The 17504-nt window shown below is 40.2% G+C and overlaps 1 protein-coding gene across 8 annotated transcripts in view; it reads right to left on the bottom strand.

Moving 5' to 3' along the window:
• Positions 1 to 17504, bottom strand: part of TBC1D30 (TBC1 domain family member 30) — a 79079-nt gene that overhangs the window by 22211 nt on the left and 39364 nt on the right. For 7 of the 8 annotated variants that reach the window (XM_038549918.1, XM_038549920.1, XM_038549922.1 and 4 more), the window contains exons 2-7: positions 14382 to 14443; positions 13813 to 13878; positions 12103 to 12228; positions 8638 to 8823; positions 3489 to 3657; positions 1072 to 1240 (exon numbers count right to left, since the gene is read on the bottom strand). In XM_038549918.1, coding sequence (XP_038405846.1) covers positions 1072 to 1240; positions 3489 to 3657; positions 8638 to 8823; positions 12103 to 12228; positions 13813 to 13878; positions 14382 to 14443 — 778 coding nt within the window. Of the gene's footprint in view, positions 1 to 1071; positions 1241 to 3488; positions 3658 to 8637; positions 8824 to 12102; positions 12229 to 13812; positions 13879 to 14381; positions 14444 to 16349; positions 16490 to 17504 lie in introns of those variants that run through there. The other variant, XM_038549925.1, reaches the window with a different exon arrangement.

Below are 17504 nucleotides of genomic sequence, written 5' to 3'. Positions count from 1 at the left end.
TAATGATCTTTCTAAATCCCTAAATCGAGAGTTGGTGGATCTTGGAAAAAAAAAAAAAAAGTATGAAATGTGGCAAATCTCCCAGGAAACAACTTATCATAAATAAAAAGGCTACTTAAAAGGTTTTTGAAACAAAACACTGGCAGAGATTTATTGGTTTTCTGACATGTTGTCTATGAGTACCCACTCAAGTCATTTATAGCTCTAGGAAAGAAACGTTAAAAACTTCTCTGCGTCTCAACTCTAACAATTTCATCCTAATATTCCTTCCATTACCCAGAACGTAGAATTTTAACATAACAGTCATAATAAATTAGAGATGGGTGAAAATACGCTCCTTTTCACAGTCCTGCTACCAGTAACAAACGTAAGGAACATCTATACGGTAATACGTTTGGGGGTAACAGATTTCATCACAGAATTAATTCTTGGTGAAAGGAAAGAAGTTCCATGTGTTCTTTTTTTTTTTTTTTTTTTTTTAAGTAGGCTCCACATCCAAAGAGGGGCTTGAACTCACGACCCTGACCTCAAAAGTCGCAGGTTCCAGGGACTGAGCCAGTCGGGTGCCCCCTATGTGTTCTGCTATTGACTATGTACTAAGTACCACAGAGATACCTTATACATATTATCTCATTTCATTTTATCATGACCCTGAAGAGTAGAACTAAATAAATACTAAGGATTCAGAAATCATCCGAATTGTGAATGTTAACCAACAAACCCAACTACCCCTCTCCCAATCTTCCTCTTCTAAGTTTCTCTCCCTGCCCCTCTTCCCAATTAGAGTCCAGGGAGAGGCTGCAAAGAGTAAACCAGCCAGGACACTAGCACGGGGGAGGAGATCTACAGCCATGGAAAAGCCGGCCCCCTTCCCCAACAGAGATTCTATTGCCCCCTCCCCCAGCCATCAAGAATCAGCCAACTGAGATTTCAGGAAGCTAGAGCAATTCAACAAAGTTCCCAACTTTCTCTTTTGCTCATGCTTAAATATAGATGCTTTCCACATTAGAGCACAACATGGCTTAAGGCCCCCCATACCTCAAAACAGAAAAAAATGGGGAAATCACTTACTCTCCCAATTTTGCCCAGATGGCCAGCGACACTCTTAAGATGATTTCCGAACCTTCAAAAAAGACTGAATCCCAGATCTTTAAGACTGTATGGTTAGGGAGGCAGGTGGCAAAGAGAGTCAGAAACCACTGCATCGTGAAGACGTTCGTAAGTGGGGGCTCGTATCCACCTGAAATAAAACAAACACTCTGTGCTTTGCAATATATAAAAATACCCTTGGGATCCCTGGGTGGCGCAGCGGTTTGGCGCCTGCCTTTGGCCCAGGGCGCGATCTTGGAGACCCAGGATCAAATCCCACGTCGGGCTCTCAGTGCATGGAGCCTGCTTCTCCCTCTGCCTATGTTTCTGCCTCTCTTTCTCTCTCTCTCTCTCTCTCTCTCTCTCTCTCTGTGACTATCATAAGTAAATAAAAATTTAAAAAAATCATTTAAAAAAAAATACCCTTGTTCAATTTTCCATGTCCACCAAATACACTTCCTGACTTATTTCTTTATATCTTTAAAGTCTGGTTCTTCCCCCTACCCCCCACCCCTTTGCTCCTTCCTCTTTTTGGAAGGACAAAGGTATGTTTGATAAGATCTCAATAAGATGACCTTCACAAATTCTTTATGGTTATTTCAGGAATTTTTTTGAAGATTCTATTTATTTGACACACAGAGAGACAAAGAGAGCACAAGCAGCAGACATGGCAGAGAGAGAGGGAGAAGCAGGCTCCATTCCAGGAGTCCCTGGGATCATGACCTGACCCAAAAGCAGACGCTTAACTGACTGAGCCACCCAGGTGCCCTGATATTTCAGAAATCTTATCCTAGAACTTAATTAGGCTCTACCTATTGTGGAGTATTGAAAATTAAGGAGAATGTTCTCACCAAAAAAGGGAGAAAAAGAAAGGATTTTAGCCTCTTAAAAGCAGAATTCAATTTTCAAAACCTCGGAAAGCCTACTTCATTCAAATGCCGCTGATAAAAACATTGCTCATTAAGAGATTACTTGTCTGCTTCTTAAATTATGCACAGCTCTCAGACCACAGTGGAATTAAACTAGACATCAGTAACAGAAAGAGAGCTGGAAAATCCCAAAGTATGTGGAGACTAAGCAACATGAAATTTTAAAATATTTTGAAATAAACTATATATACAGCTCACACTGAGGTTTCCGAATTCACGGTAAACACGGAGCTCTCTCCTTCTTCCTATGATGGCATTAAGTATGTATTCTATGAAACATAAAAATGGAGATATTTAAACTGATCCTTCCTCCAAGTTTGTCAGGCTATGCATTTACCCATGGATAAGCAAAAAGAGATCTATTATTCTCCTGCACTCGTTCTCTCTTCTTACCCGAGAACAAAGGAGCATCTTTGCTCAGAGACTTAGAATCTGTGGGCAGTGCTGATAGGCAAGTGCAGGACGTTTGGAGGAAAACATGGAGCCCAGGAAAGGATGTCTGACATGGGACAGGCAAGGCAGTCTATCTGGAAGCATTATGAAATCCACGCAGGTGCATAATTATACTCTGCAGCCAAATTACATGAGATTATTCAAATGGCTCAGAAGGAAATGCTGAGAGACTCCCAGGTGTCACTAGAATTTCCAGTGTACCATAATCACAGATTAGGTCCTCAAATCCTTTCATATTTTCCCAGATTGAAATGCATGGGTGGGGAGCTGGCAACCGTTTTACAAGAAACACAACAAACTTCTAATTATTCTTCCTGGGAAGTGCAGACAGTGGGTATAATCACAGCCGCTAGCTCGGCGCTTCGGCAAGCTGGGTGATGCCCAGCAGACAGCAGCGACTCAGAGCTGCTTGCAGAGCAGAGTCTCCAACCCCAACCTCAACCCAGTGCCTTCCCTCAGCATTCAGATTCTACCTGGGGGTCCCGGGAAGCCCTTCTCCAGAAAGAGCTGGCCCATTCACTGAAATACCCTTATGATGGATAGATAAAAGAAGCATTAAACATTTCAATCCAAAAAGACTTGATTTAGCGCCTAAAACTTAATGAAAATACATGTTCCTCTCTACGTAGCCTCCATGGTTCAGGTAAAACTACAGTCTGTGAAACTGTACTGGAATTCAGTTTTTAAAAACTCCTATGGATGGATGCCAGCATAGAGCAGTTTAACTAGATGGTAAGGCATGGACACCAGTGTTCTTCTAGAGGCAATATATCATTTTAGGTGTTGATCTGATACTAGTAAAGTATTAGGTTCTTGACTGACTTGGCCATTTGACCATGGCCCTATGATTTTTTTCAGCTGTTTCTGTTCTCTACCAATCTATTTCATTGTACCAAACGCTCACTAACAGAAATACCTGAAAACAAGTATTTCTGCTCAAGGTTTAGGCTCAGATGTACAGTGGAATCAAGGAAGTAAAATATTTTCAAAGGTATAATGGCACTGAGTCATCACTACCTCCACTTTCCTTGTTTGCAGTTCTCTGAAGAGTATCCAGGTGCTGAGATAATTCAGGGAGCTTCAGTCTCAAGAGATCTCTGAAGACCGCCATATCCACAGACAAAGCCCGGAGATTATTAACAAAATAGCTTTCAGGAAGTACCTTATCAATAAGGTAAATCATGATCTGAAGAAAAAGATAAAAAATAAGATTGCTTCCTAAAGACTGGGATCCCAACATGCTCTAAATAGAAGGGACATATTCAAAAATGCAGTTAGCCAAGCACACCATCCTTCAAAACATGTCAATATCAAATGTTCTGGATTTTCAAGGCTCATCTCCAGGCTGGGCAAGGAGCGAGTGGCATAATTATTAAAGTATTATTAAAGTAACTCAGACCCACAGGCCACTGCTTTCGAAAGTTTCTAGATAAGCCACTAGACCTGAGTTCACCCCATAAGTAGCTGTGCTTGCACAACCCTCAGCCTTACTCAGAAGTCATGGAGCACATGCTCCACCAGCGGCCAGCAGGAATCTCAATACTAGCTCCCTGATGTGAGCACAGTTTCACAACCTTTATATGAAAACCAAGAGCTGAACCATCATAAAACACCCCCAACTAAAGCCAGTCTAAAGATTCACTTAGCCTCAACCTGGTTATTAAAACTAAGAGTGGCTTTGGGTCCACTTTCCTCTCCCAGGAGAATACAACAAGGCTTTGTTTGAACAAATGGTACTTTGAAAATCTGGCTTTCTTTCATAAGATGGTCTCATAAATTCTTCAAATTACTATTTTCACTCTTACTTTTCTATTTGTGTTACCTTTGCAAAGATGTCAAGAACCACTAGAATGATCCAGCAAAACACAAGAGTTCTATATGTCAATCTCTGACCCTTTCCCTGTCAGCCTGTATACCCTGCTATGCTGTCCTCCCTAGAAGGCCACTCACTCCCCAGAGCACAGGGAACAAAATTAAGAATCAAGTCAGAGCCAGCCCCATAGGGTAGTCTCATAGTTTAATTTTCAATCTAACACAAAACTCTATACTCTAAGAAAATTATCTCCCAGACCAGACAAAGGCCCATTTCTCCCTCATCCCTGGCTTGCAATTTCTACTTTTTTAGGGTCAGAGTTTTGACTAAGTTGATAAGGGTTGTGCCATACTCTTGAGAAGGTCCCTCTGAGACCTTTAATACAAGAGCGGGCAGGTGGAGCTTAGCAATGAAGGGAGTATAGAATATTCCATCTGTGGAGGGAAGAAGGACCTAGAGAGATTGATGCCAGTTGATGGGGAGTGCAGATCTCCAGCAGAGCAGGGTGCCCTAGTGGGGACCTTGTACTTTATGAGTAAGGAGAAGAGGGATTTACAGGATGACACAGGCACAATTTAAAGGTAATAGTCTATTATTGCACTTTTTATCTAAGGATTTAATACTGAGAGAGATACTTAAGCTTCTCTGAAGAAATCATGATCTCCCAAAATTACACAAATTTTCAATTATCATAGTAATTCTTGTGACACAATGAAATTCTCTGTCCAAAGGCATCGCAAAGTCTGACAGGACATCAGAGACAGCTGGGTGGAATGTTAGGTATGTAACTCCACCCACTAATATATTTCAAAAGCCCCACATTAGATCTTAAAAAAAAAAAAAAAAAAAAAAAAAAGGATAAATAATGGCAATAGAGCAAAAACAGTCTCTTCAATAAATGGTGCTGGAACAAATGGATATCCACATGGCAAAAAATAAATCTAGACACAAACCTTATACCTTTCACAACAAATTGACTCAAAATCGATGGCAGACCTAAATGCAAAATGCAAAACTATAAATCTCTTAGGAGGTAGCATAGCCCAGAGCCCTTGGGTATGGTGATGATGACCTTTCAGGTACAACAGCAAGGACACGATCCATGAAAGAAATCATTGGCAAGCTAGATTTCTTTAAAATTAAAAACTTTGGTTTTGGGAAAGACAATGTCAAGAGAATAAGAGGACAAGCCACAGCCTGGGAGAAAATATTTGCGAAAGACATATCTGATTAAAGACTGTTATCCAAAATATACAAAGAACTCTTAAGACTCAAAATAATGACTAAAAATGAACCAAAAACTTTAAGAGATGCCTTGCCAAAGATGTATTCAGTGGCAAATAAGCATATGAAAAGATGCTTCACATCATCCATCATCAAAGCAACCCAAATTCAAACGAGGTAACACCGCACACCTATTAGAACCGTCAAAATCTGGAATGCTCACAGCACCAAATGCTGACAAGGATGTGGGGCAATAGGAATTCTTATACATTGCTGGAAGGAATGCAAAACTGGATAGTCACTTTGGAAGACAGATTGGCGGCTTCTTACAAAACTAAATATACTCTTATCATACGATCCGGCAATCACACCCATTGGTATTTACCCAAAGGAGCTGAAAACTCATGTCCACACAAAAACCTGCACACAGATGCTTACAGCAGCTATATTCATATTTGCCAAAACTTGGAAGCAACAGAGATGTCCTTCAACAGGTGAATGGATAAACAAACTATGAACATGCAGACAATGGAACATTATTCAGCACTAAAAATAAATGAACCACCAAGCCATGAAAAGACATGAAGGAAGCTAAATGCATCTTATTAAGTGAAAGAAACCAATCTGAAAAGGCTACATATTGTATGATTCCAACTATATGACATTCTGGAAAAGGCAAGACTGTAGAGACAGTAAAAATATCAGTGGTTGCCAGGGGTAAGGGCAGGGAAGAGGAATAAGCAGAGCACAGGGGATTATTAGGGCAGTGAACACACTCTCTATGAATATTATAATGATGAATACATGGCATTAAACATTTGTCTAACCCACAGAACGTACAACACTAAGGGTGAATCGTAAACTATGCACTTTAGGTGATTACAACATGTCGATATAGGTTCATGGGCTGTAACAAATGTACCTCTGGTGGGGGATGTGTGGGGGCAGGGGGCATACGGAAAATCTCTGTATGTTCCTCTCAATTTTGCTATGAACCTCAAACTGCTCTAAAAAATTATGTATTTTTTAAAAAGTAAATAATGAAGGAGCTTCAAAGTTTTACGTAGTTAAAAAGTTACCAAGACAAAAACAGTAAGTGCTGAAAAGCATGCAAAATGGTTTACCTACTTCTCAAATAAACTATATATTTGCCTAATAATTAAAATTTGCAGAGGACAAAATAGCTGCTGAAAAACACTGATGTCCAATATTTTCCTTTGCCTCTGAAGTGACTCTTCATGAATCCAATCTTCCTCTGCATATTCAATGTCTAACCACAAGATTCTGAAATGATGATGATGTCATTTCATTTCATGGAGATAATTTTCTTAGAGGCAGAAATATAAATATTCAGTTCCTCAGCTTTATCTCATCCATATTTTGTGTGTGCAGTTTTAGTTTCTCAAGGAGTTTCTTTTATGATTTGATTGGCATGTATATCCCTTCGCCCAGACCTTTCTACTTCACCTCCTAGCCTGAATTATTTATTCCAACTCTTCAACAGAAGAGTTCTCATTTTATAGTCACAGAAATTACATCTGAAAAGAAAAAATCAACTAAAGCTGATAGACTGAGTAAATAAAAGGCTTAATAAAAAATGTTTTAAACTTATATATTTGATTTATCACTGGCTCTCCACTCCCCCACTTATTTGATGAACAAGTAGTCTCAGAGCTTTTTCCTTAAATACAGGGACAGAAAAAGTGAAAGGGTGAATACAGATTGAGATTAGGTCAGACTGGGTTTATAGTTAATTCCACCATGATGCATATACAACTAGGAAGAACATTTGTTTGTTTTTCCATAGGACATTAGTCAGTGACTGGGAATATCACTAAGGTATTGACCATAATCAAACACAAAACTGGGGTTGGGGAGGCTCTTGAATACAAAGACTAAGTATCCATCCCATCCATCACAAAGCATTGCAATCAATAGCAGTTTGAGGGTTCAGATAAGAATTAGCAATCCCATATTGCCCCAAGCTAATAAGGGAATAGCCATCCTGTGCATGTGTAATGCTTCATTTCTCATAAAGATTATTTCCGGTGACTAACAGACTCATATTCCAATTTATAAGCTTAAATTGCTTGTGAACCATCTCAAAATGTTTCTAGAATTTTTTTTACTAATAATAGTTGCAGGCATTGAAGGTTAAAAGATAATAAAAGATAATAAAGATAATAAAATTTGCTTCCATAACCTATCTCCATGCAAATACCTTCCATCATATATACTCACTCTCAGCCTAACCTCCTCCATAGCTTGCCCCATAGATGAAATGGTAAAGGAACCCAATAAGAAGATCCAACCAACCAGAATTACACATAACTTGTGTAGTAGGCAATTTCTAACATGACACCCCATGACCTCTGCCTCTTAGTAGTCATATCCTTATACAAGCCCTTCCCCTTGAATAAGAGCTGGACCTAGTGACTGGCTTCTAATGAATAGAATATGGCAAAAATGACAGAATACAACATCTGCAACTTAATCTCTCCTACCTTGCTCATTCCCTTTTACTCTCTTTCTCACTCTGAGGGATGCCAGTCACCTTGTTGTGAGATGGAGACATGGCAAAGGACTAAAAAAGGTCTCCAGCCAACAGGCAGCCAGGAACATAGGCCCTCAATCCAGCCGCTTGTGAGGGATTAAATGTTACCAACAACCACATGGACTTGGAAGTGAATGCTGTCCCCAACTGAGCCTTCAGATGAGGCTGCAGACACAGCCAACAGTTTGGATGCCACAACAATAGGACTTTGAGCCAGCTAAGTCACACCCAGATTCCTGACTCAAAGAAACTGTGAGGTAAATCATGTTTGCTACTTTAAGCAGCTAAATCGTGACACAGCTATGAAGAATAATTAATATGATTAGTATTCAGCTTGCTTTAAAAATGTGTTTTACAAGTGGGACAAAAAACATAATCATTCTTCTCACAACTGGCAGCTACATGAGTTGGTCACTTGACCTGGCTTTAATATGGAAGAAATGGTGATTATGGGTCATTACAAAAGTGTAGAAAACACCCTGGAAGGAGGTGGGACATCAGGGACGAGGAATTATAGTTCCAATACTTCACTCTCAGAAGAATTTCAATTGCCCTCTCCAGAGCCTCATACTCACTTTCAGTGCATCCCCTTCATTGCCTTCCACTACTTCCAGAATTAGAGCAGCCAAGATGTTAAAGCCTTGGCAGTACCCAACATTCTTGTTCCACCGGGCGTAGGCCAACAGGACCCGTTTTAACACAACCCTGTCCTGCTCAGCCTCCTGGCCACAGTAAGAACTGCAGCCCGTGCGGTGAAGATCCTGAAGAAGGCAAACAAAAGTTTTTAAAATGGTTCTTCATATTCTCTCCAAAAAAAAAATACCTTTAGTTATAACTTTGCCTCAGCATTAAATAGAATCAGATTATCAACCTGAATTGTAGTTTTTGAAAATGTTTATGGGGGCAGACCCGGTGGCACAGCAGTTTATCACCGCCTGCAGCATGGGGTGTGATCCTGGAGACCCGGGATCGAGTCCCACATCGGGCTTCCTGCATGGAGCCTGCTTCTCCCTCCGCCTGTGTCTCTGCCTCTCTCTTCGCTCTCTCTGAATGAATGAATAAATAAATCTTTAAAAACAAAAAATAAAAAATAAATAAAAATAAATAAAAATAGGGATCCCTGGGTGGCGCAGCGGTTTGGCGCCTGCCTTTGGCCCAGGGCGCGATCCCGGAGACCCGGGATCGAATCCCACATCGGGCTCCCGGTGCATGGAGCCTGCTTCTCCCTCTGCCTGTGTCTCTGCCTCTCTCTCTCTCTCTCTGTGACTATCATAAATAAATAAATAAAAATTTAAAAAAAAAAAGAAAAAAAAAAAGAAAAATAAATAAATAAATAAATAAATAAAAATAAAAATGTTTATGAGCCAAAGCAATTTTTTAAATTTTCTTTTTCTAATGTTTTCTATTTTGCTAAGATACATTCCCTCCCCCCCCCCAGTTTTATTGAGATGTAGTTAACTAAAGGACATTTTCAAGAGGAATTTCGGACAGGCAAATTTTCTAACTTTATAATTTTGGGCAGCCCCAGTGGCACAGTGGTTTAGCGCCACCTGCAGCCCAGGGCGTGATCCTGGAGACCTGGGATCGAGTCCCACGTCAGGCTCCAGCATGGAGCCTGCTTCTCCCTCTGCCTGTGTCTGCCTCTCTCTCTCTCTCTCTCTCTCTCTTTCTCTGTCTCTCATGAATAAATAAAAATCTTAAAAGAAAAAAAAAGTTTTGTCCTACCTTTATAATTTTCTGCCAAAATTTAAAATGTTTCCAGAATTAATACCAAAGGGACACAGTATTAACAAAAATTACATTATAATTCCATACAAATTGACAGTTTCTTTTAATACTATGTCTCAGATAAAACAAAAGTCATTTCAACACATGACTACATTTCAACACATTTCAACACATGACTTCAACACATGATAGACGCTAACATTACTCCTTTCTCTGAAACACAATATAATATTTAGCTATCAAAACTCAAAATAATATGAAGGAGCAAAACTAAAATAGCAAAAAATGCAATCTGTACTACAGAGAGACAGAAAAATCATTCTGTTCAAGACAGAAGAATCTATCCAAACTGTTTTAAAATTTGTATAAAAAATACAGAAACATTTGTTGTGCTTTAATATTTAATTAGGGCAATACATGTAATTTAATAACTAAGCAGAGACTACAATTTTCAGGAGCTAATGTCATTTTACTGACACAGCATTCACTTCAATGAGGAAAATGAAAGATCCTCTTAATAACATGATTGTTATAAAATGTATATTACCTTAACTCACAATTTAAACAGAAAATATTTCAAACATGGACTACTTCATCACTGAGAAACACTCCTGAAATTCCAAATAAACAGTTGAAATATGGATAGTGCACAAGCCTTTAAAACATACAAAATAAATTTCCTAATTGTTTTTAACATGTGTCTGAAACAGACCAAGTTAGATCACAAAGTAGCTCCTTTCCATTAGTACTCCTCATAAAAAAAAAGTATCCTCAAATCTGTCAAAACCTTAGCCAAACTCTGGTGGCCAAAATTTATAGGAGACAATGTTCCTTTTAAAACCCCAGCTTAGGGATCCCTGGGTGGCGCAGCGGTTTGGCGCCTGCCTTTGGCCCAGGGCGTGATCCTGGATACCTGGGATCGAATCCCACGTCGGGCTCCCGGTGCATGGAGCCTGCTTCTCCCTCTGCCTATGTCTCTGCCTCTCTCTCTCTCTCTCTCTCTGTGACTATCATAAATAAATAAAAAAATTTAAAAAAAAAAAGCTTAGCCTTACGTTGTAATAAACTCATATAAAATCAAAAGCCAATCTTAAAAAAAAAAAAAAAGTGGGCACCTGAGTGGATCACCCAGTTAAGTGACTGACTCTTCGTGTCAGCTCCAGTCGTGACCTCAGAGTCATGGGATCGAGCCCTGAATCGAGCTAAGCACAGAGCCCACTTGGGACTCACTCTCCCTCTCCCTCTTCCCTTCTTCCCTGCTCTCTCTTCTTCTCCCTCAAATAAATAAACAAATCTTTAAAAAAATCAAATCAAATCAATTAAAACCCATGTGCTGGAAACTTATGTAAGAGAACAATAGTGGGACTGAATTGAATCAGCAACCTTGGCTGTTGGCAACAGGCCCTAATCAATTGTAATAATCCCAGTAGGCAAACCACAGCTGCCTCCACAGCTGGCTTGAACCCCTGACCATCTGGTTTTAAGTAGATTCATCAGTCAATCTATCTTCATAAATTGGCAGTTAAGAAATTATCAGAGACCCCAACAAGAACCCAATTATTCTAATATGATATATACTTAACTTTAAATTTCCCAATCTGTAACGTTTATGTAAAAATCTAGCTAAGGGCAGCCCCGGTGGCGCAGCGGTTTAGCGCCGCCTGCAGCCCAGGGTGTGATCCTGGAGATCCGGGATCGAGTCCCACATCAGGCTCCCTGCATGGTGCCTGCTTCTCCCTCTGCCTGTGTCTCTGCCTCTCTCTCTCTAGCTGTGTCTCTATGAGTAAATAAATAAAATCTTTAAAAAATATATTATTGAAAAAAAAAAAATCTAGCTAAGAGGGCAGCCCAGGTGGCGCAGCGGTTTAGCGCCGCATGCAGCCCAGGGCGTGATCCTGGAGACCCGGGATCGAGTCCCACGTCGGGCTCCCTGCATGGAGCCTGCTTCTCCCCCTAACTGTGTCTCTGCCTCTCTCTCTCTAGCTGTGTCTCTATGAATAAATAAATAAAATCTTTTAAAACAAAATCTAGCTAAGAGCAATGACCCATGCTAAAGAAAAAGAAATTTCAATCTCCTATCAAGTGAACAGGAGAAGATGAGTAGAAACATTTTCTTCTTACTGCCAACATATAAATTTATGAAAACAAGACATAGTCAAAGTTCCCATTAAGAGGCTGTTAACTAACAGAATAAGAAAGCAGGAAATATATGGACATTCAGACCATAAGCTTTGATCCTCTGTCCAGGGAACATCTGGCTCTTAGAAACCTCCTTCTAAGTCAGGACAACAGGCCAAACTCAGGGGCCTTACCTTGACTATTTGAATTCCCATTGAGTCATCATCAGGATTACTCCTTTCATTGAAAGTGAAGCGCATGGTTTTGTCCCAGTCAATAGCTATACTGTGCAAATAATGATCTGCCAAGGTCAACCAAACCTGAAATATTAATAAAAAATACCAAAGTAAAATATATAGTTTCACTTTTATTAAAAAATAATTATTGCATCTGATGAAAAATGAGAGCTGATCCTAGACCAAATATAGCCCACTATTCATTTCAACTTTCATTGACATGTTTGCTAATTGCACCACTTAAGGCCTTTCATTTATTCTTTCCATTAACATTTGTTGAGCTTCTACTATGCACCAAGCAATGATCCAGCCATTAGAAATCCTGTTAAGAAAACAAAAAAAATCTTCAACTCTTATTTGAGTTCACTGATTAGCTATATCATCTTCTGAGCTTGCTATAGTTGACTTTGAATTCTCTCCGTACTTGTACAAGAGCTACCTGGTCATTCATGGAGAATGGGTCTTCTTTCACCACGGAGTGGCCTGTGCCTTTAAATCATCCCTCAATCTCTCTCTCACAACACACAGGTGGGGCCCCATAATGACTAACTTTTTTTAAAAGAGTCACTGGGCATTTTTATTCTGTTGATTACTTTATCCTGAAAAGCTGTTTCTGTAAGATTTTTCATGTATATTTTGAAGAACTGCCAATGTTCAAACACAAGGGGCATGAAGACTAGGTTCATAAATGAATATACCAAGGAAGCACGTCAAGTTTTAGCATCTGAACATACTTCAGCAGGATTAACACTGATCAATATCTCCAGCCAGAATTTTATCCCAAGCATCAGAATCATATACCTTATATTCATAACAGGAATCCATGTCAACTCAGCCTTCAGAATAAATTGAGAATCTGATCCCTTTTCTCCATCTCCATCACTGCAACCCTGATCCACATCTTGCCTGAATTATCTCAAGTCTCCCATTGATCTCTCTGCTTCTGCCCTTGTCCCTCCTATTATTAAGCCGGAGAGGTCCATTTAAAATATAAGTGTTATCATGTTACTCCCCAGCTCAAAACTTACCAATGCTTCTCTCTCTTCCTATCTCAGACTGGGTAAAGGTCCTACTATGGCCCATAAGGTCTCCATGATCTGTCATCCCCCTCTCTCCATCACATTTACCTCTACTACTCTCTCTCCAATAGCTTTCCCCTGTGTTCACTGAGCCACCCTGACCTCTTGCTTTTGCTTGCATACCCCTGAGATGCCCTTACCTGAGGGTGTTTCCTCTGTTTGAGGTGCTCTTCCCCCAGGTAGCTGCCTCCTCCGGGCTCACTTCCACATCTAGGCCCTATTCAAATGTCACCTTGCTATTTAAAATTCCACCTCCTTACCTCCATTCCTCCACTCTGCTCTCATTTCTTTCTCTGCTTTATTTTTATGCATGGCACTTATCACCATCTCACATACTTTATATTGAATTCATTGTAAGCTCCATGAGGACAAAAACTTTGGTTTTATCCTCCCATTCCTGTATCCTCAGTACCTGGAACAGTACCTTGGCACAGAATACATAATCAATAAATGCTTATTAAATGAATAAATAATGAAAAGAGACGCTTTTGAATTACTAAATCTAGAATATTCTTTTGGACATTTCAGACATTTTAAAGAGGAACAGAATGCTGATCTTTTGTATTTTAGCCCTAGGAATCCTTCTCACCTTTCTCCTCCATTCCTTTGGTATGCCTGTTGATAGCCTGGCAACTGCCTTGAGAGCATCATACCACTAGGAACACAGAAGAAACATTGGCAAAGTTAGAATATTGACCTGGATAAGCACTTTCAAACCTTTTTCCCATTTCGACATCCAGAGAGTATGATAAAACTTGTACAGCACACGGAGGTAAACAGAGCTTCTTTCAGCCAGGCTCCAAGTCCTACGCACTCCCCACCTTAGGTACTCTTAACACACCTATGACCCATGTGCACACACAAGGGTTGGGGAGCTAGTTCAGAAACAAAAACATGTATTATGGATTCAAAATCATAGATATTCGGTTCTTATAATTTTTTCACAACTTGCACCATTAATAGAAAGTACAAAATTTTTCATTGCAGATATAAACCCAGGCCACTTGCAGGCTCATAATTTATCTGTAATTTTAAAAACTGACTCACCTAACATGTATCAAAGTACATGCTAATTTTCCTACTTTGAGGACGTATCTCAGTGTATCTTGTATATATACCCCCAAATGAGAGTATTTTCAAAACCAAAAATAAAGTTACCTGCTGAAAACCATTTTGACCTAAAGATGGCTCAAGAGTGAACTTCAACTTTGTGTCAACTCCTAGAAGAAAAATACATAACTGTTATTTTGGAAAAAAATAACAAGTTAGATCAAAAATAAAAATAAAAATTAACCTGATTCTACTGAGTCATAAAATTTTTAAAACATATTTTTATTAAATTTTAGTCCATTTTGTTAAATAGATTCTTTAAATAGAAAAATAGCCTATGGCCATTAGGATGGTGGCTTCCACAGTTGTCTGAAATAGTGTTAAAAAAAAAAATGACACCACAGGTTTGGAGTCACTCAGATCCCCACTCCACTTTGGTTCCTAGTGTCAAATTATTTAATTTGTCTCAGTCTCAAAAAAAATTTTTTTTGAGAGAAAGAGAACACATTCATGCATGTGTACATGGGAGGTGGGGGCAGAAAGAGAGGGAGAGAGAAAGAATCTTTTAAGATTTTATTTATTTATTCATGAGAAATAGAAATAGAAAGAGAGAGAGAGGGAGAGAGACGTAGAGACCCCGGCAGAGGAAGAAGCAGGCTCATGCAGGAAGCCCGACGTGGGACTCGATCCCAGGTCTCCAGGATCATGCCCTGGGCCAAAGGCGCCACTAAACCACTGAGCCACCCAGGCTGTCCCATGAGAAAGAATCTTAAGCAGGCTCCACACCTAGAGCAGTGTCCAGGCAGGGCCAGATCTCAGGACTGTGAGATCAAGACCTGAGCCGAAACCAAGAGTTGGTCTCTTAATTGACCGAGCCACCCAGGTGCCCCTCAATTCATCTTTAAAGTGTGGGTAATAATATCTTTCTCAGTAGATTGTTATTTATGAAACTTAGGAAGAGAGATATCTCCTTACAGAATTTGTTTTCTAAGACATGTGCATGGACTAAGTCTACGAAAGAAACTTCTGTGAAATGTTAAAAGTTATCAAAACAACATCACCACCTTCTCACTTGTGGAATAATCCACCTCAACAATCTTATTTGGAGATTTTCATGTATCTTAAAATTCTGTCATGATACACTTGCTCATTGGTGATAAAAACATTTGGTATTTTTAATCATAGACTACAAGCTAAAAATATAACTGATCTCTAATTCCAAGTTATCTATGACTTTAAATAAACTTCTTTGATTCCAATCCCAAATGTATGGGAGAAGAAAATAAATAGAATATATCAAGACAATGTGTTTATAATATACAAAGACTATATGCTATATTCATATTGAGCTTTTATTCAGAATTCCATGTTAGAAGTATGTGCTGTTGTTCTTGAAGTGAAATTAATGACAGTTTTTATTCCCATGTAAGTTTTATTTAGAATAATATAATCAAATCTGAAAAACTTATGTTTTTTCCTACAATTTCAAAATCAATTAAATCATATTTCAAGTCACTTTTTTTTCTTTCCCAATTCACTTTTAAAAAAAACTTATTACTTAAAAGTTCAAAGATCAAGATATACCAAACATTAATAGCATTCAGTTTTACAATTTATGATTGTCATTCATGACAATAGTTTTGCTTCTAAGATGTTGATTGCAGATTAGGCATACTGAAAGCCTCCCCACAACCTCCACTACTTAGGAGTTGGTATGGAGATAGAAACGATCTTCAGAATTTAAAATTACAATAATAAAGTAGATTTGTCCATATATATATATATATAGAGAGAGAGAGAGAGAGAGGGAGAGAGTGTGTGTGTGTGTGTGTGTGTGTGTGAATGTGTCAAGCTGGAAAGAGATGTATATGATTTGCCCAAGCCCACCACAGTACGCAGAATCCCTTCTTGGGAGTCCCGGGAGAGTACTGTGAATACAAGATTTCTAAAGTCAAGCTGTGGTACAGAACCCCAGGCATCCAATCAATGCCCTGATAGGTCTTTTCAAAGCTTCAGGCCACTAGCTTATTCTGCCTAAATAGATAAGATCTCCTTCTCCAAGGGTGTATCAAGTACCCCCGCAAATTCTCATCTGTCTGAGATGGTTTCAATGAAGTCCTGCTTCAGTGCACAGCAATGACACAAGGACCACAAGAGTGCCTCCAGCTGGAGCCAAGGATTCAGGGCACCAGGAGAAACACGCCTCGCTCTCCGGTTGCTGTCCAGATGCCCGGTGCTGAACGGAGGAGCAGATAGTCATGACTTCTGCTCTGTTGGAACAAGGGCAAGAGAACAAGTCCCGCGCTGACTTATTTCAACCGAAATAAGCTAAAAAGCTTATTAAAGCTTTTTTATTAAAGCTTAAGCTAAAAGCTCCGAACTCCCTGTATGTATGATCAAATACGCTCCCTCTGTTTTTTTTTTTTTTTTTTAAGAACACCTGCTGGGCATCAGGTGCTGAAAACCGACTGGGGTTAGTCTAAACCACAACTATTTTCTCATGATCTAAAATGAGTCACAGGATTTAACTGGAATTGATCATTCACCACCTGCACGCGCTCACTGAAATCAGGTCATTTTCTCCCCTTTTCTTCTAAACTGAGTAAGGGAGGGGGAGAAGGTTTATGTTTCATCTGATAGCCAAGGGCTGTTCCGGATTCAGAAACACAAAACACTTTTAACGTAGGAAGGAGTTTCCTTTTTTCTTTTTTTTTTTTTTCTTAAGGGTAAAGGAAAAATACTACAGTCTCTGCAATCAGACACTTCCTTGCGGAGAAGAAAAAACAAAACAAAGAAACCACCAGGCAGTCACGCGTTCCACCCTTTGGGGTTGCGCGCCTCGTCAGGTTCTCCCCAGCAGCCTGGGGATGAGCCGGTCCCCGATGGCGCAGGGAGGCAGGGGTCGGGGGTGGGGGGGCAGGCCTGGAACCCCCTGCGGGTGTCACCCTGGGGACCGGCGAGCGCTGAGCACCGGGGAGAAAACAGCCGGCTCCCTCTGCGGCCACGCCGTTGCCAGAAAGCTCTGTGCCCATCAGACCCCAGGGAGGGATGCCGGGCGGTGCAGCAGGCGCGGAGCTGCGCAGCCTAGAGGAGCCGGGACGCGGAAACCCCGCCGAGCAGCATAAAGGGCCCGGCCTAGCACGCACCGCGCGCCCCGGGCTCCGGCTACAAGAGAGGGGGTCTCCACTTGCAGGAGGGTTTCCTACCCACCCCCACGCGGGCCCGCGGACC

The sequence above is a fragment of the Canis lupus genome, chromosome 10, assembly GCF_011100685.1.
Source record: "Canis lupus familiaris isolate Mischka breed German Shepherd chromosome 10, alternate assembly UU_Cfam_GSD_1.0, whole genome shotgun sequence".
Classification (NCBI taxonomy): Eukaryota; Metazoa; Chordata; class Mammalia; order Carnivora; family Canidae; genus Canis; species Canis lupus.
This window is presented reverse-complemented; position numbering and strand designations above follow the sequence as displayed.